The sequence below is a fragment of the Aspergillus stella-maris genome (genome assembly GCF_047715825.1).
Source record: "Aspergillus stella-maris strain CBS 113639 unplaced genomic scaffold BDV14scaffold_43, whole genome shotgun sequence".
NCBI classification, from domain to species: domain Eukaryota; kingdom Fungi; phylum Ascomycota; class Eurotiomycetes; order Eurotiales; family Aspergillaceae; genus Aspergillus; species Aspergillus stella-maris.
This window is the reverse complement of record NW_027396837.1, coordinates 190,351-215,196: the sequence shown is the minus strand read 5'-3', so window position 1 is coordinate 215,196 and position 24,846 is coordinate 190,351. Positions and strand designations below refer to the sequence as shown.

At 50.8% G+C, this 24,846-nt stretch overlaps 10 protein-coding genes across 10 annotated transcripts; 6 read left to right on the top strand and 4 right to left on the bottom strand.

Annotated features, from left to right (window-relative positions):
* Positions 1 to 70: 70 nt before the first annotated feature.
* BDV14DRAFT_92967 (RING finger protein) lies at positions 71 to 1,902 on the bottom strand. The gene is made up of 6 exons (XM_073777884.1): positions 1,350 to 1,902; positions 1,123 to 1,289; positions 952 to 1,013; positions 662 to 903; positions 467 to 616; positions 71 to 417 (listed from the first exon to the last, which is right to left on the bottom strand). Exons 1-6 carry the CDS (start codon positions 1,664 to 1,666, stop codon positions 357 to 359), a joined length of 999 nt encoding a protein of 332 aa, XP_073626221.1. The 5' UTR covers positions 1,667 to 1,902; the 3' UTR covers positions 71 to 356.
* A 155-nt stretch (positions 1,903 to 2,057) lies between these two features.
* Positions 2,058 to 3,251, top strand: BDV14DRAFT_202086 (trafficking protein particle complex subunit 13; the record flags this gene model as incomplete). The annotated part of the gene is made up of 5 exons (XM_073773917.1): positions 2,058 to 2,124; positions 2,170 to 2,176; positions 2,230 to 2,353; positions 2,399 to 2,911; positions 2,958 to 3,251. 5 exons carry the CDS (start codon positions 2,058 to 2,060, stop codon positions 3,249 to 3,251), a joined length of 1,005 nt encoding a protein of 334 aa, XP_073626220.1.
* A 700-nt stretch (positions 3,252 to 3,951) lies between these two features.
* Positions 3,952 to 4,774, bottom strand: BDV14DRAFT_202085 (RidA family protein; the record flags this gene model as incomplete). Its single annotated transcript, XM_073773916.1, has 4 exons — positions 3,952 to 4,098; positions 4,183 to 4,365; positions 4,443 to 4,456; positions 4,558 to 4,774. 4 exons carry the CDS (start codon positions 4,772 to 4,774, stop codon positions 3,952 to 3,954), a joined length of 561 nt encoding a protein of 186 aa, XP_073626219.1.
* A 202-nt stretch (positions 4,775 to 4,976) lies between these two features.
* BDV14DRAFT_210050 (flavin reductase family protein) lies at positions 4,977 to 6,085 on the top strand (the record flags this gene model as incomplete). Its single annotated transcript, XM_073775798.1, has 2 exons — positions 4,977 to 5,087; positions 5,137 to 6,085. The coding sequence occupies exons 1-2, from the start codon at positions 5,044 to 5,046 to the stop codon at positions 6,083 to 6,085; spliced, it is 993 nt and encodes a 330-aa protein (XP_073626218.1). The 5' UTR covers positions 4,977 to 5,043.
* A 67-nt stretch (positions 6,086 to 6,152) lies between these two features.
* Positions 6,153 to 7,243, bottom strand: BDV14DRAFT_177061 (pyrroline-5-carboxylate reductase). Its single transcript, XM_073769358.1, has 2 exons — positions 7,098 to 7,243; positions 6,153 to 7,040 (listed from the first exon to the last, which is right to left on the bottom strand). Exons 1-2 carry the CDS (start codon positions 7,132 to 7,134, stop codon positions 6,190 to 6,192), a joined length of 888 nt encoding a protein of 295 aa, XP_073626217.1. The 5' UTR covers positions 7,135 to 7,243; the 3' UTR covers positions 6,153 to 6,189.
* A 129-nt stretch (positions 7,244 to 7,372) lies between these two features.
* On the top strand, positions 7,373 to 9,971 carry BDV14DRAFT_177060 (uncharacterized protein). Its single transcript, XM_073769357.1, has 6 exons — positions 7,373 to 7,438; positions 7,490 to 7,612; positions 7,660 to 8,404; positions 8,455 to 8,722; positions 8,777 to 8,952; positions 9,001 to 9,971. The coding sequence occupies exons 1-6, from the start codon at positions 7,386 to 7,388 to the stop codon at positions 9,760 to 9,762; spliced, it is 2,127 nt and encodes a 708-aa protein (XP_073626216.1). The 5' UTR covers positions 7,373 to 7,385; the 3' UTR covers positions 9,763 to 9,971.
* A 2,473-nt stretch (positions 9,972 to 12,444) lies between these two features.
* On the bottom strand, positions 12,445 to 13,867 carry BDV14DRAFT_191087 (putative sterol carrier protein; the record flags this gene model as incomplete). Its single annotated transcript, XM_073771439.1, has 2 exons — positions 12,445 to 13,327; positions 13,374 to 13,867. The coding sequence occupies 2 exons, from the start codon at positions 13,865 to 13,867 to the stop codon at positions 12,445 to 12,447; spliced, it is 1,377 nt and encodes a 458-aa protein (XP_073626215.1).
* A 1,184-nt stretch (positions 13,868 to 15,051) lies between these two features.
* BDV14DRAFT_177050 (putative mitochondrial carrier protein) lies at positions 15,052 to 17,028 on the top strand. Its single transcript, XM_073769356.1, has 6 exons — positions 15,052 to 15,852; positions 15,901 to 15,935; positions 15,983 to 16,056; positions 16,101 to 16,319; positions 16,369 to 16,706; positions 16,758 to 17,028. Exons 1-6 carry the CDS (start codon positions 15,676 to 15,678, stop codon positions 16,962 to 16,964), a joined length of 1,050 nt encoding a protein of 349 aa, XP_073626214.1. The 5' UTR covers positions 15,052 to 15,675; the 3' UTR covers positions 16,965 to 17,028.
* Positions 17,029 to 17,174: 146 nt separating this feature from the next.
* On the top strand, positions 17,175 to 20,193 carry BDV14DRAFT_177042 (putative pH signal transduction protein PalA). The gene is made up of 5 exons (XM_073769355.1): positions 17,175 to 17,262; positions 17,316 to 17,553; positions 17,616 to 17,670; positions 17,746 to 18,640; positions 18,685 to 20,193. The coding sequence occupies exons 1-5, from the start codon at positions 17,255 to 17,257 to the stop codon at positions 20,075 to 20,077; spliced, it is 2,589 nt and encodes an 862-aa protein (XP_073626213.1). The 5' UTR covers positions 17,175 to 17,254; the 3' UTR covers positions 20,078 to 20,193.
* Positions 20,194 to 21,785: 1,592 nt separating this feature from the next.
* BDV14DRAFT_202078 (uncharacterized protein) lies at positions 21,786 to 22,400 on the top strand (the record flags this gene model as incomplete). The annotated part of the gene is made up of 4 exons (XM_073773915.1): positions 21,786 to 21,857; positions 21,936 to 22,016; positions 22,102 to 22,178; positions 22,301 to 22,400. The coding sequence occupies 4 exons, from the start codon at positions 21,786 to 21,788 to the stop codon at positions 22,398 to 22,400; spliced, it is 330 nt and encodes a 109-aa protein (XP_073626212.1).
* Positions 22,401 to 24,846: the final 2,446 nt, after the last annotated feature.

Sequence of the window (24,846 nt, the reverse complement as noted above, 5' to 3'; positions counted from 1 at the left end):
GTACAATGGGTGGATTGGGGCCACTGGTCCGCGTGGAGGATGGACAAACCTGCGCTCAACGGCCTACGCGGGCTATACAGGCTACGACTGAAGATAAGACGGGCTATATTCCTACCAGAATGAATTAGATAGATCGAGTACTCCGAACTAGGTGGAGTATTAGGTATCCGAACACCGAGGTAGACTCCACACAAAACCATGATAAACAGAGTCAACCCCCCGCATAACGCCGCCCAAGTAAGCCACCCTTGATACTACATGCATCGCGCAGCGAGAATCTGCTTCATCAGGATCCCCATCAATCGTACCCCTCTTCATGATCCTCTTCGTACTCCGCATCGTATTCTTGTTCGTCTTCACGCCAGCCAGAAGAGTACAATCGCCGGCGCACCCAGTGCTGATGATAGCTTGAATAATCTATAGCCATGTCAGCAAACATACCGCAAGTAAGGAGAAGGGCATCTACAGGGACGGTTCCGTACCACGTCTACCAGATAGGCCCACTTGACTTGCGACATTGATATAGCCATCCCTCCCCACTCGACCTCCACTGACAAGTTGTTCGAGGGGAATGTCCAACTTGCCGTCGGCATCTTGGTTCTGCCAGGGAGAGCGACTAACAGCGGTTAGATTTGCATGTAAACCAAGTATGAGGACGCACCAGTAAACACATCGGACGCCTTGATGGTTCTGCGAAGCCGCCCATTTCTGAAAGCATGTCTTGTGGATGTTGTTGCCGCACGCCGCTCGGCACCAGACGATGTCTTCGGTCTCTGGCTCGAACTCCATGAAGCAGATCGGACAGTCCCCATCCACTGGCTTTCGTTTGCCAGCAGTGTCATGATCCTCCGATTTGTCCTTGACGTCGCGAAGAGGGGAGTTTTCGTAGATTTCGCGAATTTCCTGCGGCACATAAGTTCGGTGTTCGAGGTGAAGTCAGACACTGCTCACAGATGATAAGAATGCTAACTGATACTGAAGGTGAGTTGGAGCTTTGAGGACTTTCACTAGGACTGCATTGGCCATTAGTGATAGGTATAGAGATGCCAAGGATAATGATAGAACGAGGAAAGAATAATCCATGAGGTCGCTTAACGATATCGACTGGGGGTTGCAACGTACCGTAACAAATGTGCTTGCATTGATTGCCTTTGGCAGCATCCGGACAACTGCAGGTAGGCTCCTTCCCGATAGTCGTCTTGTAGATGTTGCCAGTTGACCCGACTATGTCGAACTTGAGCTCCGGCATCTCGTCCGTTCCCCCAACTTTCTGTCCAACAACGAACATTCTGAGCGTCGGACTTTGATAAGATTCCGACTTGGTACTGGGAAGCTTTAGTCAAACTTACCGTTGAGTAACAGCACGGTCCACACGCTCCTGGAAGCTTTTTGGCGGCGCCTTGCGGAATCTCCGAGAGCGACGCTCTTCAGACTCCTCAGTCGACACTTTCCTTCCCTTTGTGGGCGTCGCCTTCGGTGCCGCAGATATGGAAGAGCTGTCCTGAGCTGTAATATGGGTGATGTGAAAATTCTCCTCGGATTTGGCAGGCGTCTTCTTCTGGCGGGCCTTCCTCGTGGTGGAAGCGCCATCATCCTCACGCTTTCTCTTCGAAGACGTCACCGGTGCGCTCAAAACAGATTTGGCTGCTCTCGCAGGTCTAGCCATTTCGATAGCTAGCCACAGTCCAGCCGGAGAGATGAGATGATTGCCCCTCTTGGATGTGGTGTTTCTTTAGTTGAAGAGGAAAGAGAGCTGGAGGGTTGGTGGCGGAGCTCCGTCGCACCTTCCTTCCTCATGGACCAAAGCTTCTAGACACTAAATAAAATTGATGAAGAATAGAAAAAAAGCTCACAGATGACAAGACAGCCCGGACTAATCAGAGAAATAGAAAATTGAGTGTGTTTGTTCAAACGAGTTTGGTGAATGGACGGCATCAACTACATCATTCCTTATCGGAGACTTATCGATAAGAGATAAAAAGCTACAGTGTTTGATCTGTTTGTCTTCCACTCGTGATAACGTCAATTGACCACCGAAGAAGTACTCCACGTTAACAATGGCTCGTCCTCGTGCTCATTCCGGGGCTGATGGCCCAAAAGAGCCTCACTCGGTATCACTGAAAGGTATGTAAAGCTCAATTGTTTTTCGACGCAAGCTAATTGACCTAGTCCTCCGGTAAGCTGGTTCAGACGACTCCGACAGCCCCTCCTGACATCCGCACCCCGCAGTCTGTCACGGCCCTCGTTATCCTACCAGTATCCCCTTCCGGCTGCGAATACAAAAATCTCAAGCAAAGCGTCCTTGAGTTTTCCATCCGATGATGGCGACAGCGAGTTTATTTTCGCTCCTAACGTACGTCGCCTAATCCCGATATCCAACCAGTGCTGACTTCAGCAGCTCACCCTGCCTCCTACCTTCGGCTCCGCATACGTCGGCGAGACATTCGCCTGCACTCTCAGCGCAAACAATGAACTCCCAGATGATACCTCACGCGTCATAACGTCGGTCCGAATAGTTGCCGAGATGCAAACTCCGTCCCAGGTTTCTTCTCTTGACCTCGAGCCGCCCGACACGAATGGCCAAGATGGTCTGCAGAAAGAAGAGTCACTGCAGAAGATTGTGCGGTTTGACTTGAAGGAAGAGGGAAACCACATTCTAGCAGTCAGCGTCAGCTATACCGAAACACTGATTGGAAACGACCTGCAAGCCGCCAGCGGGCGAGTGAGGACGTTCCGCAAGCTGTACCAATTCGTCGCTCAGCCTTGTCTGAGTGTCCGGACAAAGTCGTCCGAATTGACGCCATTGGAAGTTGAAAACAAATCTTTGGGGCCCTACGGAAAGACCCGTCTACTACGGTTCGCACTCGAAGCTCAGCTGGAGAACGTTGGTGATGGGGCGGTTGTCATCAAGGTACGTATTCCGGTTACTGTATGATGCAATAAACTGACGTCTTTAGCAAACACGCCTCAACCCCAAAGCACCTTTCAAAGCCATATCGCTAAATTGGGATATTGAGCGACCAGACAAGTCGGAGACCCCGGCTCCCACACTCAATCCGCGAGACGTATTACAGGTTGCCTTCCTTGTTGAACAAGAGGAGGGCCAGCAGGAAGGCCTAGAAGCTTTGCAGAAGGACCTGAGGCGAGACAATCGTGCTGTGCTGGGTCAGTTGTCAATTGAGTGGAGAAGCTCGATGGGAGACAAGGGATTTTTGACCACAGGGAATCTTTTGACGCGCAAGCGAGCGTGACGAGGTCGGACGGTTGTATCACGACTTAGGGACATCTTTGACCAACATTTGTCCACCATCAAGCGGGGGTGCACCAATCCCCATGTGTGATTGATAGCAGGCAGGCCCGTTTCATCCCATGAAATTCCACACACTGCTTCGAGCAAAGCTACATGGAGACATTGTGCGATGCTACGATTCTGCAGCCTTCAAACCCTTCTGCGAGCTTGCGTCACGGACCACGATGCGTTGTGCCTGGGTGACTTGTCAGCCAACCACAAACATCCTCAAACATCCGTCCCACCGCGTCCTTGACGCTTCCAGACCGAGGATCTTCCTGCTGTGCTCGATAAATAATGGCTAAGTCAGTATTGACGGTTTCAAGCGGCATATCCAAATCAAGCAATCCCGAAACATACACATTTGATCCGCTCTGCTCCCAGCATAGATTTACCAAAGGTACTTAGGCCAATTCAGCCACGTGTCACTATTATATCTCTGCATCATACGTCTTGCGAAACTACGTAGGAAATACTAGACATTCAAGTAACCCTCGTCGATGGCTAGATTCCTGCGTAGTTAGATAAGATTCGCCTTCCTAGCCCTCTTCATACCTAGTATCCGCTGTATTTGTTATGAGCATCCATAATCTTAAATAACGAAGAATCCACCCCGCCGTGTCACAGGTCAGCATTATTCCTCAATGAAACAAACGCTCCTATCAACAGACGGCCACAAAATCAACCTCGATGTCCACACCCGCCGGCAAAGCCGAAACCTCCACCATCGTTCGCGCCGGTCTATGCGGAAACACAGGATCATATACCTTTGCGAATTCGGGCATTATAGATGCGTCCTTAACGTAGACCTGCGCTGCAAATTAGTTCAGCCTCTAGGTATCGAAACAGATCACATAGTTTGATGCGGGAGTGGAGGTAAAAAGGTTCCATACAACGACTTTCACAACACTCTCAAAGCTAGAGCCTGCTTCTTTCAGGATAGCTTCTGTGTTCTTAATAATTGCTGCTGTCTTTTCGAACACAGAGCCTGTTATTAAATTGCCGTTGGCATCAGCGGGGATTTGCCCGCTTAGATAGATTGTGCTTGTTCCTGGGGAGGTCTTGATTGCTTGGGACTGCAGCACTGAACGTTAGTACATATAAAGCGCATCTGAACCTGTCTGAATAGCTCGAGATGATGTGAGCTGCTTACGTAGTGCGCAAATGCTAAAGAGCAGAGAGAGATTCAGATTAAGAGTTAGTTTTTTGCCTCTGATCAGATATGGGAGGGAGGGAGGTCACGGTGCCCGGATCCCTGCAATGCTTACGCTTGTATGTCTTTTCGGTGTAGACGCTGGAAATAAGAGAGGATGTGCACCTCTTCTGGTCCATAATGGGTTGTGTTGCAGTTTGGAATTTGGTCGGTGTTATCGGATTGATACTGGCGCTGGCGCTGAAGTTGCGGAGGTGGCTGGCGATGAGAGAGGACCTTGCGGTAGCAATAGTAGTGGTAGTAGCAGTACTGCGAACTGAGCGAGCAAGCATGTTGATATATAATGGAGTTCTCTTAAATGTCTTGTCTTGCTGTAAACAAGACAGACCAGGTAAATATACCTAAGCACCAAGAATTGGAGTACTCGGATAGTCGGAGGATCATCCCGACGTTTGCGATTAGGGCTCCATTGCACCCCGCGAATGTCGGCCCCGTATGCCGACTCGGATTGTAAAGATCCACGTCCGCTGGCAAGGAATTAAGTCTTTGAAGTCAACTTTGGCTTGCTGGGATTTTGCGATAATAGTTAGAGAGTTCTAAAATGGCTACGATCAGTAAAAGTGCTAAGTTCTTCTTCACTAGGAGGTAAGCGCCCCTCTACATGCCCACCACAATAACTAACGATGTCTTCCAGGCCACTTATATCCAGTCTCTACACAAGACGCTTTTCAGTCTCTGCAAGAATGATGAACTCCACCAATGGCGAAAAGCCAAGGTACCAAATCATCCAAGACGTCGGCGACTTCGCAGAGTTAGAAGCGAAAAGACCACCCTTCAACCCTGCCACCCCCATAAAAACAACCCAATCGCCTTTTCCAGCCTGGAAATACGGCGACGGCGTACCAGACGGTACAACCGCGGTCGCTGCTGCATGCAGCATAACCCACCACGAAATCGATCCCTACGGCGCAGACAGACCAACCATCTCAAACTACCGCCTCCTCATCTCGGGAATTGCACCGCGCCCAATCGGGTTCGTGAGTACACTTTCTCTTGACGGGAAGAGCGAGAATCTAGCGCCGTTCAGCTATTTCCAAGTCGTGGACCATGACCCTCCTATGTTCATACTGGGATTCTCGTCTAGGCCTGGTCGGGAAAAGGATACGCTGAGAAATTTAAAAGAGACGGGCGAATGCGTTATCAACACTGTGAGTGAGAATATGATTGAGGCCGTGAATGCCTCTTCTATCGATGCGCCGTTTGGCGTGTCGGAGTGGAATGTTTCTGGGTTGACCAAGGCTGCTTCGTCCACTGTGAAACCTGCAAGGGTTGCAGAGAGCGTGTTTAGTATTGAGGGCAAGGTGATCGAGATTAAGGAGTTTAGCCCGCATAGTGAAGGGATGAGTGTTGGTGGTGTTGTGTTGATTAAGGCGAGTAGGTTCTGGGTTAGGGAGGGTGTTGCGGATCAGGAGCTCAGTCATATTGAGCTTGAGAAGTTGAGACCGATTGCGCAGGTGGGGAGGATTGGGTATGGGAGGATTACGGAGGTTTTTGAACGGCCCAGGACGAGGTGGGTGGATGAGGTTGGGAAGAGTGAAAAGCTGCAGGAACTGAAGAGGAGGAATGGGCTGGGGAAGAGGTAGATGGGGTATATTTGTATAGTATTGGTATATAGAGAATGTTATGATAGTTCGAGCAGTAGTCTATGAAGGGCTCTTTGTATTATTCTATGATTTCATCTCTATGTCTATTTCTTGGATGCCTCCTTCTGCAACCTCTTCAAATGCTGCGTCCCAGCAATAATCGAGTCCGCGAATGCATGCCGTACACAGGCCTTCTCGACAGCCAACAAGCTCTGTATTGTACACCCCCTCGGCGAAGCTATGCTTTCGCGCAGAATGGCCGGGTGATGTCCATCCTGTAGCATCTTTGCGAGACCAAGCAGACACTGTGCCGTCATTTCAGACGCTTCAGCCCTCTTCATACCCTCCACCACACACCCGTCCAGAATTCCGTCAACGGCTACGGACATCGTAGCAAGCGAGGCCATCAGCGTCGATCCGCAATCAAAGAGCTCCCCATTGAGGATCTTGACTGTTCCGATCTGAGAAAACATCCATGAGACAATGTTCTTGTCCTCTTCGGATGCTGTCTCAGGTAGTTCAACGATAGTCATTGATTCTCGCACGCTGGCGGCCACGTTCGGGATTGCACGGGCGACAGTCGGCGCAGACTGAGTAGATTGACTGGATGCAATACGTTCCACGAGTACATCAATTGTCTTCCCAGCAATCACACTAACCACTAATTTCCCCGCGAGGGTATCCGCTAGCCCCTCCTCCGCAAGTACAGAATCAACAAGGTAAGGTTTGCACCCAAGTATAACGACATTAGCCTCTTTTGCTGACTTTGCATTCTCGTTGGCGCGGAACTCCAGCTGGATCTTCGATTTAGATTCCGTATATCGCGCTTCCAACTTCTCCGCTGATGACTGCGACTTCGTGCATGCGATGATGCGGCTTATGGGACTTTTCTCATACCCCTCAGGCGTTGATGTTGCGTCGAGGATCCCGTCTAGTATTGCAGAGCCCATGTTTCCTGTTTCTCTAGTTAGTTGTTCAGTGTATTGCTTTCTATGTTTGTGGTTCTGCGTACCGCAACCTAGAATGGCGAGTGTAAGGTTGGACGCCATTGTAACAATGTGTTTTGAGGTACGAAATGACTGAATTGGTGTGGGGATGACCAGGATAGTCCTATAAGCTCAGACCTGGTGCCAGATGAAATTCTTTGACTTGATAAGGAGTAATTGGAGTAGAAGATGCGATGTCGTAACTCAATGCCCCTCATAGTCATTACTAAGCATGTCCAGAAGTCGGAAGGTCGTCCCGACATTTCGGTGCTCCTCCTCCGCCATTCTTTCCCCACGTCGAGATAGACTATGATATGGCTCCTGCCTCGTCTGAACGGTCACCAGTAGCTAGAAAGGTTCAGAAAGCGTGAGTAAACCTGTCAACTGTGTGAAAAACTGTTCCATTTGACGGATATAGATGCATACGATGTCGGACTATGAAAGTCAAGTGCTCCGGCACGGACCCTTGTGTGCGCTGCGTAAAGAGAAAGCGCCGGTGTCAATATGCAGTTGAAGAGAATCGTGTCTCGGTGCCTGAGAGGTATGCTAGTATTATCCCCGGAGGCGATAGTTGCTAAGAAGATATAGCTACCTTCGCGAGCTTGAACGCCGCAAATCACCAGCTGTATATGGCGGATTACCCCAATCGCATCAGCGACCTTCCCTGTCTAGCCACAGACAAGAACAGACAGAAGATGCCTCTTCACAACAAGACGCCCGTCATTCAAGATTCTCCCGCAATCCATTAGTAGAGTACTCCTTTGCCGCCACGCCGGACGGCCGATGGTGGTACCTGGGCCCGTCATCATCTTGGTCCTTTTGCAGGCGCGTCCTTGCTTTACTGGGGGAGCAAGTTCCAGAAGCGAATAACCCTCCAGATCCTTGGAACCTTGACGGGACAGCGTTCAAGCTGAAATGGTGGCCGCTTTCACCAGACGAGATACCGGACTTGTCTGACCTGCCGCCGCTGGACTACGCGTTGTACCTTCTGCAGACGGTCCGATTCAACTTCGGGCCACTGTTCTATATCATTGATGAGCCTACGTTTGCAAGAGGCTTATACGAGTTCTACTCAAGCCCCGAGGAGCGCGTAAGAGATATGCGCATGTGGTTTGCGCAGTACTTGCTCGTTATTGCATTCGGAAAAGCCTTCCTTGCGCCTTGTCGGCGGCCGAACGCGCCACCTGATGGGTATCAGTATGCATCTAGGGCTATGGCTCTCATGCCGGATATGTCTGGAGTACTTCCGAAACCGTTGCAGTGCGTTGAGGCTCTTGCTCTGGCGGCTCTGTATTTCCAGGCTATCGATATGAGGGTTGCTGCATACAACCACGTAAGCCTCCTGCTCTATCACCCGCTACATATCTCTAATCTGACATATAGATCGGTTTCGCACTTCGCGTTTGCATAATTGAGGGAATCCATCGACATGTCCCGGGAGATCTGATAGGCGAAGATATTTCCCACCGATGCAAGATCATTTTCTGGATCGTGTACATGCTCGATCAGGAATTTGCGGCTCTGATGGGTGCACCGAGTTCTATACGTGACGAAGATATCACTGTCAAGCTCTTTGAGAATGGAAGCGTTGACGAGCAAACGCTTACACTTCATGTGAAGCTTGCGCGGTTGAGTGCGAGAATTCTTGCAGGTATGACTGTCGCTCCTGACTTCAGCTGGCGAGTTTTAATGATTTATATTACAGCGGTCTATGGCGTGGGCAGCGACTTCGACGGAACACTCATCAAGGACACGCAGTCAGTTTTCCGAGATCTAGCTGAGCTATCGCAGGATCTAAATGACCTGTTGAGAACGCATTTCCACGGCTCACTGAGTCGGGCTTCGAGGGCTGCCACCAGGCTTATACTGGCCTATCATCACGTAAGTACCTTCTGTCTCTAGTATCTGGTGGTACTTACCAGACTCCAGTGTGTTGTTCTCACAACTCGCCCACTCGTAATGTGCGCTCTGTACGCCCACATCGAACATACCCAGACAGCATCCAGAGCACAATCCCAATCCCAACACAACACCCCAATCACCAAGAGCTCTCCTCATCAAGACAATGCTCCAGACGCAAACCCAAGCCTAGCAATACCCCTCAGCCCCACAATAACAACGCTCCTTCAATGCTGCGTCGAATCTGCCCAAACAACCCTGTACACCCTCCGCAGTCTTGCGGATTCAGATCTCCTAGAAGCCTTCCTTCCATACCAGATTGAAGACGCGTTTGCGTCTACCTTCTTGCTATATGTGATCCATATCATTGCGCCCTCTTTAGCGCCGAGGGAGAACTGGGCGGCGAATGCAGGTTTTGTGTTGGAGAGGCTGGTGAGTAAGGGGAATCTGGCGGCGCCAATGAGGAGGCAGGAGCTGGTTGTTTTGGATGGGATGCTGGGGAGGTTTAGTGGTTTACATGATGCTGCAGACGTTGATGGTATAGCCGGACCTGAATTTGGTGCCGCGCAAGCGAGGGTAGTGTCAGAATCAGAGTCGGAAGTACCAACCAACATAGAGGTGAATATGGGACTCGAGTCAACGCAGGTTCAGGTTCAACAGCAGGAGCAAGAGAGTCAATTCGACTGGGACATTTTCGCTGTGGACACAACTATCGGCCTTGAGCCAAGCCAGTTGCTCAATTTGGCGGATCAGTTGGATGTACAGGGGATTATGGACTATGTTATTCCTTGATAACTTTGCACTTGACATATCTCAATTTATATACTTGCATAGGTATGCATATTCATGACTGCCTCTCTTGAGCTCGCAGGGATGCAGTCAGCGGGCGTGAGAGGCCACTCATTATCCACCTCACTTATGATATAGGTATGGACTGCCAAGATCCAAACATCTTTGAACATGGAGAGAGAGGTATGTATAGACATACCACGTTACATCACTCCCATCACTTCTTGTTCCTAGTAATTTTGTACAATCGTGAAGTTCAACAGAGGTCCAATACCCACTACTCCGACCTAAATTGAGAGAAAACAAAAGTGCAAACGGTCTTTTTTGTAGGCCGTAGGTAGGTATGGTTTCCTCACTTTCCAACTAGGGAATAAATACCTGAAATCGCATCGAAGGTGGAGGTCAAGTGGGCTTGCCCAGAGATACCATTCTGAGCCCCGACCTAGTACGTCGAACCTACATGAGTAACCTACCAAAACCTACGCAAGTATCTGGCGAAATATTCTGCGAATCGGGTTTATTGTATACACCGAGCGCAGTAAGGAGAGAGACTTGATGATGGTTCATTTCATTTAATTTCGACATCATTCCAACTAACCTACGTAACAGACGTGAAAAGAACAACCAGAATCCGAAAGAAAGAGGCGGAGGTCAACCAACTGCAGCTCAGCGCACAGCAACAGCTAAATCAAAGAAACGAACAGGAACATTCGTGCGTCCAATATACCCCATCCAATCCAATCCAATCGAAGGCCCGGGTCCCAAATCCAACTATCTCCCCGCATCCTCAAGCAAGCATCTAATCTAGATACCACCGAGGAGACCACCAAGGCCACCAAGGTTACCGAGGAGGCCACCGAGGGGGTCGGAGCTCTTGGGCTTTGCACTGGGCTTGGCGGAGGCAGAGGCAGATGGTGTAGCAGAAGCAGCGGCCATCTTCATCGCCTCCTCGCTCTCGGACGAAGCGGCAGCACTGGCGGACGGCGATGGCGCAGCAGCAGATGACGAAGGAGCGGGGGCAGAGGGGATGACGGGAACGGAGGCAGCGGGCTCGAAGACTCCCGCATCATCGGTCTCTGGGTCATCTTCTTCGGTCTCCTCATATGGCTCGTCTTCAGTAGGCGTAGGCTTCTGAGCTCCCTTGTTCGTTTGCTCCTGCGACTCAGGCATTTTGCCGTTAACGCTAGGGAAGTTGATGTTGCTGTTTGGCGTCATGGTAGCGCCATAGTCTGGCTCGGGCTTGTTGTACGCTTCGGTGTCGGAGCCGGTGCCGGTGCTAGTGCTAGTTCCCATGTCCTCGGCGTTGTCGTCGTTGAACATGGCCATCATGCTTGCGGCGGACTTTTCGATGGAGGTCTATTAGTTGCTGTTTAGGGTATTGCATTGGATGGCTTGTTCAGATGGAAGAATACGTACCTTGAGGGACTCGGAGGCGATCTTGGAGGCGATGTTTGCGTCTTGGACATCGTCGCGCTTGAGCTTCAGTGCTGTGGGGGCTGCGGTGGCTAGGAGGGCCATGGGCAGTGCGACGGCGAGGGAGAGCTTCATTGTGATGGTTGATGAAATGTTGGACCTGATTGACTTGGTAGGTAGGTAGGTAGGGACTGGTGACGGGGCTGGAAGGACATCTGAAGCACGCCGACGGAGTGATGGTGAGGACATTTATATTGTTGCTACGGCACCCCAGGTGCGACCAAGCTTCGGTCGCTGGGGATAGACATTCTTGACGCGTGGGCACTCAGGGACCAAGCACGCGAAGAGAGCCTCGCGCGGGAATCGTATCCTTGTGTCGAGAGCCCTCGTTGGCGACAGGGTCCGTGTCGTCGTCAATGGCGTGCGGGTGGCATAGCGCCGAAGCAAGGGATGGCGCCTACAAAGCTTGAGAACAGGAACAAGGAGCACAGAAGGATGCATTCCATTGGAATTGATTGCGTAGCTAAAATACAGGAAGCAGTGGCGCATTCCAAGGGTAGATAGGACAGGAATGTAGCTCCTTCAAATTGACACGAACCGCGCCATTCGATATTGACAGCGGCCGCAACACGAGGGAGTCCCTGAAGAGCGCCCGTAGGCAAACTTCCGCTCTTTATCGGCACGACATTTGACCTCGAATATCATGGGATTGACTGACGAGACTTCGAAGGTGCCATTCTACAGGAGTTAGTGACTGCTGGTCTTGTTAGTAGGCGATTGCGATAGTAATAGTGATTCAGCAAGGACAGAAACTAGGACACATCAATCCCTTTCTCCCTTCCTCCTGCGCGTGAAAAATATCATTCCAAGCCGTAAGGATAACAGACAAAGGCATGCAAATCATGACGATCAGAGACGCAAGTGCGTGTATGCTCAAAAGCGAACCCAGCTACCTCGCGCGAGCGACAGGCGATGGGATTAGAATGAGCAGTCGGTCTCGGTCCCGTTCTATAATTTGTCAATAGAATGGAGTGGTCCATCAACAAGGGTATGTTGGGGACCTGGATATGTATGAAGAAGAAAAGAAAAGGAAGCGAAGAGGAAGATTTTGCGGGAAGTTGTTGTGCTACTGCACGTGACTGCTCGCTACTTAGTCAGCGTACCCAAGTGGGACTCTTACCCGTGCCGAGGCATCCCCGAGAAGTACTACAGGTTGAGTGAGAAATGAACTTAGCGCTAGATTGTACAGTCATCAGGTATATACATCGTAAACTAGAAACGAGACAGAACTCTCTCCTGTGCATCCGCCAATGCCCATGAGTCAGACGCCGTCTTGCTGAGAACCTGCTTGGCCTGCTCAGCTGTGAATCCCCTGGCTTCCACCGCTGGGTTGTATCCAAGACCCGAGAGCTTCGCAACCTCTTCCGAGGGCACGGCTGCAGCCACCTTGCCATCTGCGCGCTTGTAGACCGTCACAACGACCGCTCCGCCCAGACCAAGGTTGTGTTGCAAGCAAGCATTGGTTCCATCGATCAAGCGGTTGTTAGCCCATCCACGCAGGTGCCAGACCAGCTCTGTGCACTGCGCCAGACCAGTAGCGCCGAGCGGGTGGCCCTTGGAGATAAGTCCACCTGAGGGGTTGATGATCATCTTTCCGCCATATGTAATGTCACCCTTGGCTACCATTTCGTGCGCCTTTCCGGGTTCGCAGAGCTCGAGAGCATCAATTGTGATCATCTCGTTGGCAGAGAAGCAGTCGTGCAGCTCACAGACCTTGATGTCTTTGACGTTCACACCAGCCTCGGCGACGGCGGTGCGGCAGGCGGCGCGCGACATACCGAATCCCATGAGGTCGATGGAGCTCTTGTTGTATACAGTGTTGTTGTCGGTGGCGAGTTGTTGGCCGGCAATGAGGATAGCCTGGTCCTTGAGGTGAGGGCGGGCATCCAAGAAAGCCTGGGACACAACAACAGCGGCAGCAGCACCGTCAGATGTAGGGCAGCATTGCAGCTTTGTGAGGGGCTCGTGGATCATAGGTGCCTTCAAGATCTGTTCAAGTGTGTACTCGTCCTGGAACTGAGAGTATGGATTGCGCTTGGAGTGTTCGTGGTTGATGCGGGCAATCTCAGCAAAGTGCTCGGCTTTGGCGCCGTACCTACAATTGTTAGATAAAAACTAGTAGAAGTATAAGACGAACTCACTTCTCCATGTATTCGCGACCAGCGTTACCAAACATCTGAGCGGCGCCAGGAGCGTTGGTGACACCGCGAGTCTCGGCCATCATCATACCGAAAAGACCGGTCGGGTTGGCACGGTCATTGTACATGGACTGCAGGGATCCGGGGTTCATCTTCTCGAAGCCAACGACGAGGACACAGTCGGCGGCACCATGGGAGACAAGCGTGCGAGCCATCGCAAGACCAGTCGAGCCGGTCGAGCAGTTGTTGTTGACATTGTAGATAGGGATCTGGGTCAGACCGAACTGGTAGAACACACGCTGACCGCAAGTACTGTCGCCGTAGACGTAGCAGGCAACGCCCTGCTCGACATCATCGTAGTTGATCTTTGCATCGTACAAGGCCTTGACACCGGCTTCGAAACCGAGCTCGTTGTAGTCGACCTTGCCTCGGGGTTTGATAAACTTGGTCATGCCCACGCCAAGGACGTAGGCGGGAGAAGTAGCTTTCTTGCCCATATTGACGGAATGTGATGATGTACGAAGTGTGAATCAAACGCGATTGACAATTAACAAGAGCGGATCAGGACCAGTCTCTTAAGTAGTAGAAAGCAATGGTTCAGGGAAGCATGTGGATAAGCAGGCCGTGGCTTTGTTGCGGAGACCAAACTTGCGGGGATGCCGTGGCCGTGGCCGAGGAACCGAGGTGTTTCTGCATCCGAATTCGGTTAGCGCAATCATATGACAACCGGTGCAGTACTGAGTATATCCAAAGCTTCCAGCACATATGCTGCACAAAGTGGATGGTAATCATTAAGACATCGTTCGGCTTCATCTCGGTACACAAAGGGCACGAAAGGTTGGTCGATGAGAGTAAGCGGCGTTGTTTACCTTTCATTCCCGTCACCATGTGAGAGCGGCAGAGTCTGAGAAGACCCATATTATATATAGCGGTCCGAGGATCAGAGATCATCATGAATACTGAGCATCGCGGGTGTCGGGTATCGGCATTGGGATGTCTCTTGAATGCTGCCGGGTATGTTCAGCCGGACCTGAGCATCAGAGGAGCTACAGAGTAAGTTTATGAACAATTGTATACCACATGGACCGAGTTTAATATGGCTGGTTCCAAGGTTAGCGTCCCCAGTCAATCTTATCTCGATCATCCCCGCAAAAAAAAAAAGTCGTTACGACACCATTCTGCGATTAACTTACGTTGAACACTGAACCCATGGACTGCCTCATCGCTGGATTGCAGTCTGGACTATGCGTTCAGCCACAGTGCCCCAAGCCCTTCACATGCTCGAAAATTAGCTGCCATCCCAATCGGGTAATCACCTGCATGACTAGCCTTTCCCGTGCTAGTGGCCTGGCATGTCAAGGCAGAACCCTGTGAGCAGTTCGGATCTCAAGCTCACTGACAGCTCCTGACCTGGACAAGTCTGTAACGACCAGGATGCCCCATAACATGAGTGATTGAAAAGCAATCGCTTGGTTTGTATGGAGAAGCATCGGGCTCTTCAGGAGAATTGGCGGGGTAAACTCAAGCTCAACCGGACTGATTTGGTCCGCTTCGCCACTCTAGTCCTGTTTGGGCTAGCTCTCTTTCTACATTGCTTTCGACTTAGACTCCTTCTCAACGCACAACGGGCATACAGCCAAAAAGAAAAAATCACACGATTGTCCGTAGTACCACCTGTACAGCTGCTCCAGGCTAGCGGAAATGTACAGTCCCAAAATGTCCTTTCGTCGCTAGATGTTGGACAATGCTTCACCACGACGTCACAGTGCTCTAGTCCCAAACAGGACAAGAGCACAGGGCCTGGATTTTGATTGGCTGAAGGTGCTGTGAGTGGGTCAGCTAATTAACAGTGGACGAGCTGCTCCAGAGCTCCTCGCTTCTCCCCCTCTGCTCGACATTGAACTTGGGCTGTTTGGCGCGATAAACTACTGTCTGTATGTCTTTCCTTTCCATCTTCCAGTCGATATATCGCTCTTACTGATCCTTTCTGCCAGCTTAGTTGTCCCGTCTGCGGTCCGAGTTCGATCTGTACATACCCGATTTCTGGACGTGCCCGCGCGTTGTCTGGATCCGACCTCTTCCTTAATCTTCTTTGAGTAAAGGAAGATAGGACATCTTTGGACAAAGCTACTTCATGGACAATTGTGGGACGCCGAACGGTCTGCTCAAGCCTTGAGAGACTGGTTTGCGTTCCATAGGGTTCCCCAGCCTGTCTGCCAATAAAGAATTGGCTCATTGAACTCCACGACTAACCAGTCAAAACAAGGAGAAACACTTTGCTGCCCTCCATGGGATACCTACCGGAATGACTGACAACAAACACTCTGAACATGCGCCCTTTATTACTCCTTCACAACCATCTGCGATAATGCCGAACCAAAACGCCTGGATCATGGATGATAACACACGCAACAGACTGCTGAAGAAGTACAAAACCCAGGTCGCCTCGGGGACTTCGACCGTCTGCGCGACTCTAGCTGTGGTATGTGGAGGTAATCCTAGACCCGCGGAAACACTGCTAATCGCGTAGACCCCTCTTGAAAACGTCAAAACTCGAATGCAGACGTACGTCTCCGGCTCTGGTACCAGCAGATGAGTGCTGACTTGACTAGGCACAACTTTCAAAATGTCTTTCAGTGTATTCGATATCTCTGGCGCACTGAAGGGCCCCGTGGATTTGTTGCTGGTATGTGTGTTCCACTGCTTTCTGGACAAGATTAACCCGTCCAGGCGCTTTACCTCCTCTCGCCAGCGTCACGGCGGTCCGGGTTGTGAACTTTACCACCTACAACAATGCCAAACACAAAATCTCTGGATTTATTGAGCGCATGACCGGCCAGTCCCCACTGGATATATACAACCAACCGGGCAGCGCACCCACCGTATCGACCATTGCTACCTTTATCACCGCGGGGTGCTTTGCCGGAGTGATTACTTCGCCGCTTGCTTGTACGGCCAACGTTTCCTTTTCTTGGTGTTGCCGAGTCTAATGATATAGGTCCATTTGAACTTGCCAAGAACGTGGTGCAGACTTCTGTACTAGTGTCCAATCGCGCCCAAGCCTCCCCAGATGCCGTTAGGGATCCGTCGCTCCGCAACAAGCCGCGTCTAGGAACTATTGAAGCGATCCGGCAGATTATAAAGCGATACGGATTCAGAGGATTGTACACCGGGTTTACCCTTCATGCAATGCGCGATACGCTCGGGTCTGGCCTCTACTTTGCGGTCTACGAAACGGTCAAGCAGGTCGCTGCTCGAGAGCTGGGACCGGACAAGTCTCCATTTGGGGCTCCCATGATTGCCGGAGCTATTTGCAGCACCGTACCGTGGTTTTGCGTACGTTTTCTACTCATCGATTGCCTCATTTCCATGAACTAACAGCTCCAGACATATCCGCTTGACACCCGCAAGACTCGCGCACAGAGCGTGCTCCTCGGAAAGACGAAGGAAGTTGGCGAAGCATCAGCAGCAGTCGCACGGTCTGGAATGTACAAGGGACTGTCGATTATATTGCTGCGCACTGGCCTGAACAACATGATTTTGCTTAGCATCTTCGAATACATTAAGATGCGCATCAACGAGCTCGAAGGATGAACGATCAATTGGCGTCCGGGAGTACTGTATATCTTACATGAACATAGCTACAAAAACAATCTCAGTTCGTTAAAATCACGCTTTTCCTCTGCTGGTTCTAGAACAATCGAGAGTATAATGTAAATCACCTGACGTAGTCCCTGAAGGCTAGTTAACAAGGAAGATTAAGAGCCTCAGGCAGCACCACGTCATCCAGTTGCCGTGGGGGCACTGCGGGACACTTTTCTCATCAACAATAATCAAGGCCTCACTCACACTTAACTTCAAGCGCAACCCCGCGCACCGACAAAATGACCTCGTACGGCTTCCTCATTCCATTTCTCAACGAATCCAGGAATCTAACGAATATAGAAACATCCTCCAAATCCCCTTTCGCCGGACGCACACCGTCTCCTTCTCAACCGCCCTCACGCAATACATCTCGTCCAAATATGACCAGCGCCCGGATATGTTTGCGGATGACCTGCTCATCATCGATCGGTTACGCAGCGAAGCTGTTAATGTTCTTGAACCGCATATTAGTGGTATAAGTCGGTTGGTCACCTACGCGGCGCAACTGAAATGGCTTGGGGGCAAGTTTCCGGTTGACGTACGTTTGAACGTTCTGAATTGAAGATTTCGCTGGAATATGAGTTGATGTGATGCTGGCAGATTGGGGTCGAGTTTCCTTGGTACCCTGCCTTTGGATTTAATACGAGTCGGCCAGGTACGTTTCCCAGTTACCCGGCGGAGATTTTTCGAGTCGGACTTTCAGCTAACTAGCATCTTACGCCACCGACAGTCTCGCAAAATAATCTCCGCTTCGAACTCGCAAACATCACATTCAATATTGCCGCTCTATACTCCCAGCTTGCATTCTCCGTGAATCGCACTACCTCCGACGGCCTCAAACAAGCATGCAACTACCTTTGCCAAGCGGCTGGCATCCTCGCACACCTGCGGACGGATATCATCCCTGACATGCGCACCTCTCCACCAGAAGACATGGATGAAATGACGCTACAGAGTTTGGAGGAGCTTCTCTTGGCACAAGCACAGGAATGTTTCTGGCAGAAGGCTGTGAAAGATGGTCTGAAGGATGCGTCGATTGCAAGGCTCGCGGGGAAAGTCTCAGACTTCTATGCGGACTCGTGTGATCATGCTGTCAAGTCGAATGCGATTAGCCCGGAGTGGATCCATCATATGACGGCGAAGCAGCATCACTTTGCGGCGGCGGCGCAGTACAGACAGTCGCTGGATTGTCTCGAGAAGCGAAAGTATGGCGAGGAGGTGGCAAGATTACGGGACGCAGTTAATTGTGTGAATGAGGCGCTTAAGGAGAGTCGATGGATTAACAGGACGGTATTGGGTGATTTGCAAGGGCTGAAGAATCGGGTTACCGAGGACCTGAAACGTGCTGAGAAGGACAACGATATGATCTATCTCAATTCGGTACCCCCAAAATCGGAACTGAAGATTATTGACCGGGCGAGCATGGTGGCTCCTAAGGCGCCGCAGCAGGTCACGGATGCAATTTCTATGCTTGGAGAGAAAGGACCACTGGGGCAGCCGTTGTTTTCGAAGCTCGTGCCCTACGCTGTTCACATTGCTGCTAGCATATATTCTGACCGAAGGGATCGTCTTGTCAATGAACAGGTCATTGCTGAGCTGGAGACTATGACGGACAAGCTACGCGAGTATGTCTCTCACCTAAACTTGTTGTGCCATGCTAACAAAGAAGTCTACTATCGTCCCTCAATCTCCCCGGCTCTCTGCAGGCTCTCGAAAAGCCTCTTGGCTTACCACCAACACTAGTCTCTCACGCCGAAGAAATGCGCCAACAAGATGGCCTCTACCGCCTCCGCAAATCCCTCCAAGACATCGCCAAAGTCAAATCCAATGACCGGGCAGTCTACAGCGAAGGTGTCGAGCTCCTCGTCGCCGAAAAGGCAGAAGATGACTCATACCGACGCAAATTCGGCACAGACCGATGGCCTCGCGAGACATCCGACGCAGCTGCCCCAAAGATCTACAAGAACTCACACGAGATCGACGGCTACTTCACCTCTGCGCAGAGCAGCGATAACCTCGTCGAGCAGAAACTGCAAGACTCTGAAGCCGTTTTCCGTGTCCTTACAGGCACTAATCGCGACCTTGAAGCGTATGTCCCAAGTAGCCGACGCGCAACAATCCCACCGGAGGTCGAACGTGAAGTCAGCCGTCTCCGCAGCTGTATCAGCGAAATGAACCGCCTCGAAAGCAGACGGAAGCGGGAGGCACAGGCTGTCAAGGATAAAGCCCGGGCAGACGACATCAGCCAAGCCCTCGTCCGCGAAGCAGCGCGGTTGGAGCGTGAATTTCCCATGCAAGCTATTCAGGCTAGCCAGTTCGAAGACCTCTTTGAGTCCCGACTCGCGGGATACGACGTAGATCTGCAAATGGTTGCACATGAGCAGAATGATCAGGACCAAATTAGCGCGCAGGTGCGTGAAGCTAATCGGGCGTTTACTCGTGCGCACACGGGCGATGCATCCACGCGGGAACGCGAAAATGCCCTCCAGGAACTGGAGAACGGGTACCTGAAGTATAAGGAAATCATTTCAAATATTGAAGTCGGCAGGAAATTCTACAATGATCTCGCCAAGATCGTGAGCCGGTTCAGGGACGACGCAAAGTCTTTCGTGCACAAGCGACGAATGGAAGCGAGTCAACTTGAACAAGATATCTCCTCCGTCGCAGCAATGGCCTCACTCAACATCTCACCCATCCGCCAAGCCCAACCGACATCCGTCACAGCACCCGTCTCAGCACCAACAACCTTCCAGCCTCACCCTGCCGATCCCCTCACACAAGTCCACGCCCCAACCCAGGCTATCCCGCCGCCGCAACCACAGCATCAACCTCAACACCAACAACCGCCCGCACCCCGCGAACCATTAACAGCGCCTCAACCAACACGTACCTTACCCGTCCCGCAAATGACGCCTGGCATGTGGAATCCTGAAATGGGGATAAGGTTCGGGCATGGTGCGCCGAGTACACAGCAGACGCAGGTTTCTGCGCAGGCTCAGCCCAGGTCTGGGCAGGGGCAACAACAGACCTGGGATCCGGCGCAAGGGGTCAAATTCTCATAGGATTTGATATTTGCTGTACGTGATGTAGTGGAGCATTAGGTTGGTTTTACATATACATATACATTTACGTGCATGCACTGCATATGCATAGTTGGATACAACTTGTTTTCTTTTCCCTTCTAGTTCTACGTAATCCGTACTGCCAGGTCTATACCTACCAACCTATATCCAGGTACTTCCGATCCACCATCCACCTGACCATCCTCATGAAAATCTACCCACACCCATTCCAAACCCAGTCCAAACCGAGACTACATCACAAACATCCCCATCCCATCCCCATTCCAATTCAACACGACAGCGTGCAGCGCGCACTAAGAATAACGTCGATGGCACTGAGATCGGGCTCGGATGCCGTGCGGTGTTTTTCGATGGGGAGGGTGCAAATTTCTGTTCTGTGGGTGAGGGTGTTGAATTGATAGGTAGATATTTAGATGTATGACGAGAGAGAATGAGAATGAGAGAGAAAATGAGGAAATAAGGAAAGACATACTGATACAGCGAATACTCCACCTCTGCGTTCTCTGGGATGCGGGTGGATTCAATTACAGCGCCACTGATAGGTAGAAGTAAATTAGTGTGTCAGTCAGTCAGTCAGTCAGCCAGTCAGATAGAGTACCGAGACTGGGAAGAAAGCTCTTGCAAGATAGGTAGGTAGATAGGCAGGTAGGCAAGGTGGCCCCGTCTCTGTAGGTAATGGGTAGACAACGCCGGACTGGACACGGAAAGAGCAACGTACTCAGGAAAAGAATGACACAGGCGGCTCGGAGTGAAGGTCTCGGATCCACCTTGGTAGTGGTCGCCGCTGTAGATTGTGATCTGGTTATAGATTGTCGTTAATATTCCTCTTGTGGGCTAGGGAGGAGGTGGGTTAAGGTGTGTACACACTTGGGGGAAGGGGGGGCGGCAGCTGCAAGGTGGAGGGTAGCGCCTAGGACAAGGACTAGGAAGTTCATTGTTTAGAAGGAGAGATGTTGGAATGCTCCCCTGAGGGAGAACTGTTATAGTATGAATTGATCTTGAAAGGTGGGCCATGCTGGGAAGAGCAGCCCTTTGCAGAATGATATTGTCTGCCGATATTTCTTTGGGATGAGATCAACGATACCTACCTAAGTGACCATTTCATCTTGCCGAATGACGTCCTAATTGAAGGAGTAGATCAAGAACTGTTCCCCATGATGCGCTGGAATATACCCACTGGATAGAGACTGCCCGACCTAGGGCTCCACACGCACTGCGAACGCCACCGAGTCCCCAGCATGACAGCGATTCGACAGCATTTCTAAGAGATAGATGATCGAATCTTGACTCTGGAGATCGCAGACCCCCTCAAATCATGTACTCGGCGAGGCAAGATCCGGCAGATCGATGCCAGATCTCTTGGAACTATTACACGTACATAAGCAATCGTGCACCACAAGATCAAGTTATTTTCCTTCGTGCGTGAGGATTTGCATCTTATCTGCAGCATGATGTCTCTTTGCATTGCGCTTCGACATTCCTGCTCTGAGCCTAGTATGGTATCTGGGCTCATCCTTACAGTCTGCAAGGCAGGATGTAGCACACCATGCCCTTAGGGCTTTGCCTATAAGAACTTTATAATTGTCCCTACGTTTGCAACATTGATTTCTTTATCTTCCCAGAACGACTTCTAATCACGACAAGAGTGTACCTTACCCGCAAACATATAAACATTCGAGCAATCACAATGAAGCTCTTCCTGTCTCTGGCCCTAGCCGCTGCCCTAGCCGCTGCTCCCCAGGGTACTCCCAAGCCCGAGGTATGTATCTGATACTATAACAAGACAAGACAACCCGCTCCTTTAATTAGTCACACCAATAGACCTGCCCGACAAAAGGTCATGGTTTACGGAAACTTTCTCTACCAAGGGGCGTCGAGCACATTTGCGGATGATGGCGACTGCCACGGTTTTAATTGGGTAAGTGGCTGCCCACCCAATTGACCTTTACGCTCATTTCCCTATTACATGCTTGTCTGGCCCTACCTAGCGATACACTAATCAGCTGACCCTGACCATCCTCGCCCAGCGCCCAAATCCGATCCATTTGTCTACCAGAATCGCAAGAGGCGTCGGTCTTTTGTACCCTGTACTCGTAAGGAGCTCCATATCCCTGCCCCTTTCCTCTTCCCTTCATGTTCACATCATGTTCCCCCCTCCCCCCGGCCGTTTGCTTGTCTCTACTAAGCCACTAACGTCTTCAGCAACCCAACCTGCGAGGGACAGCCCCGGACAACAACCTCCCAGAACGAGGAGAAATTAACGGAGGATATTACTGGCGTCAAGTGCTCGTATTATACCTGATAGTAAGTCCGGCCAGGGCGTTTGGGCTCGGACCCTTGAAGAAACCTGGACCACTACAAGGAGATGGCAGAAGATGGAATTTCTCAGTCCAATATCCGGGTGACATGTTCGAGCATCTTGCATCTCGCATCTACAGAGCAGGGCATATCATGAACACAATGTGTAGGTAGCGGGCAATATCATAGGTACTGACTACCGTGCATAAGTCTCAAAATGTCAAAGACGTAATTCCATTGCTATCAGTAGTACATATCATGGATGGGACGAGTAACAACCTAGTTAATCAGACCTTCGCTTTGCATTACTGCCCATCTACCTACCGACTTCCAGCTATTAAAACTATTCTTCATGTAGAGAAGACACCTCAAAATGAGTGGAAATACCAGTACTAACAAGCACCCCTCAACTCCCCCGAAGTACTATATAACGAAGCTCAAGTATGTAGTGGTAACATAAGAGGGCAGTTCGCCAATTACATTAGGAATGCTGGATAACAAAAAAACACTACATCCCAGTACCCCCATATCTGCTAGCCCTCAGTGGGTCAAAAGCGTGCACGTACTCCAATACTACGCCCTGATCAGCCCCCTTATAGATGGAGTATCTATGTCAGCCTGTTACCATGCACTAAACAGTAAGCTGTGAGGGTAAGACGGAGCCGGACGGATTGTATAGCCACCTCTGGAGCTATCTGAAGATCGACAGCAAGAGTACCTACCTCACGAGATGGAATATCATGGAAGCTCACAACAAAAAGGTGGCTGTCGCGCATGAGGCCGGGCCACCAACAGGTATGCAGCAGTTGCCAGGTTCAGAACAGCAGGGCACATCTCCCCTTCAGAAACCGCAACCTGCCCGGCCAACAGCATAGATGACGTGGGATCTAGAGATGGAACTTATAAGCAGGCTACGTAGGTGGTGGCTTGCAGGTTCCTTCTGCTCATGGAACTTGCTTATTTCAAGTAAGGGTGCTTGCTGTCTGGGACCCATTGCTTTTCTCTGCCTTGACATTTCAAGCCCTGTCGGGTTGAGCTTTCTGGGGTCACGTATACCTTAGGGTACGTACTCTTACGCAATTCAGGCTGCTTTTGGACTATCCGATGGCTCGATTGTCAGGAAGTGAACCATCTACATCACGCTGCCGTATGGGGTTTCTCTACCACCCAACTTGCTCTGATGACAGAACAGGCGTCATACCTAGACGCCCAGCGTACCGACGCCTGAGCTCACTGTGACTATACAAGGTCGGTGGAGCTGTGATAGGACTGCCTGCATGAAAGATGCACTTCCTTGGTTTTAGCCATCTTTGCTTTTTCTCTAGTCTAATTCCTTGGAGGTATCCTGGCTCCGGGATGCACGTCTGTAAGATTTAAGCCGGCTACGTGGTGATCCACTGGGATTAATGCACTTGCTCCTTGTTGACCTTTAACCACTAAGCATTCCTTATTCATTGTCACTTCTCTTTCCCCAAGCTGGCCGTGGACTCGTCCCCCGGCCTGCTGATTTTCTTGACGAGATGTAGGCTGCCACTAATACTTTCCCCGAGGATGGAATGGATCGCCTGTTCATGCCCTCTTGGGCGTCCCCTTACTACACGCATGCATTAGTGCTCAATAGTTGCTGTACTATACGAGTTCTGTGCTCACCCTGCTACCTCCACTGGAGGAATATAAAGCCTCCGTGCTCCCACTCCCACCCGGACTCGAATCATAATTTCTAGGACTGTCAATAAGCCCACCTACCATGTATCTGCTTCCAGCCCTAGCAACCGGAGCCATCATGGCCGCCCTCTCAGCAACAGCAACCGCCAGGGGCCCGATGTAAATGTGGCACCAACTACACAAACTCATTCCCCGCCCTAACTTCATTACCAGGTGATCATCTACACCGAACCCCAGTTCGGAGGCACCTCTGCCGTTGTCCCAGTAACCGACACCTGCATCACTCTCGAACCGTAAGACACACCCTGATTCCATAGTCCGGAGGCCCTCGCTAAAGCACCTTCTCCCAAACAGGGTAATTCAGTCTATTCGGATGTCTGATCCGCCTAGTGCGAATGTGCATGTTGAATGTCTTTTTTATGGGTATGTTTATCTTTCTTTTTCCCTTTTCACTACATACCCTCCCGACCTGTCCATAACAAGAGCAAAAGAGAGAGAGACGTACTTGAATTGAACGCAAGCACTGAAAATGCGTTTGCGCAACCAGATCCACCGACTGCGGCAAAGGGGATGGAGATGGCCCGGACCTTTCTGCCCCCAGGTCCACACCTTTCTTTCCTTTCGGCCCTAGCCTGCACAGCGTTGCTTGCGTGTTCGCGGAGAATTGATAGGGATGAGTAGTTGTGAATGCGGACGTCGATGGAGCTTTTTACCCATAGTTTTGTCCCTTAAGTAGGTGCGGTGCGCGGTGTCGTATGGATAATTGGTATTACACCCACGCAACT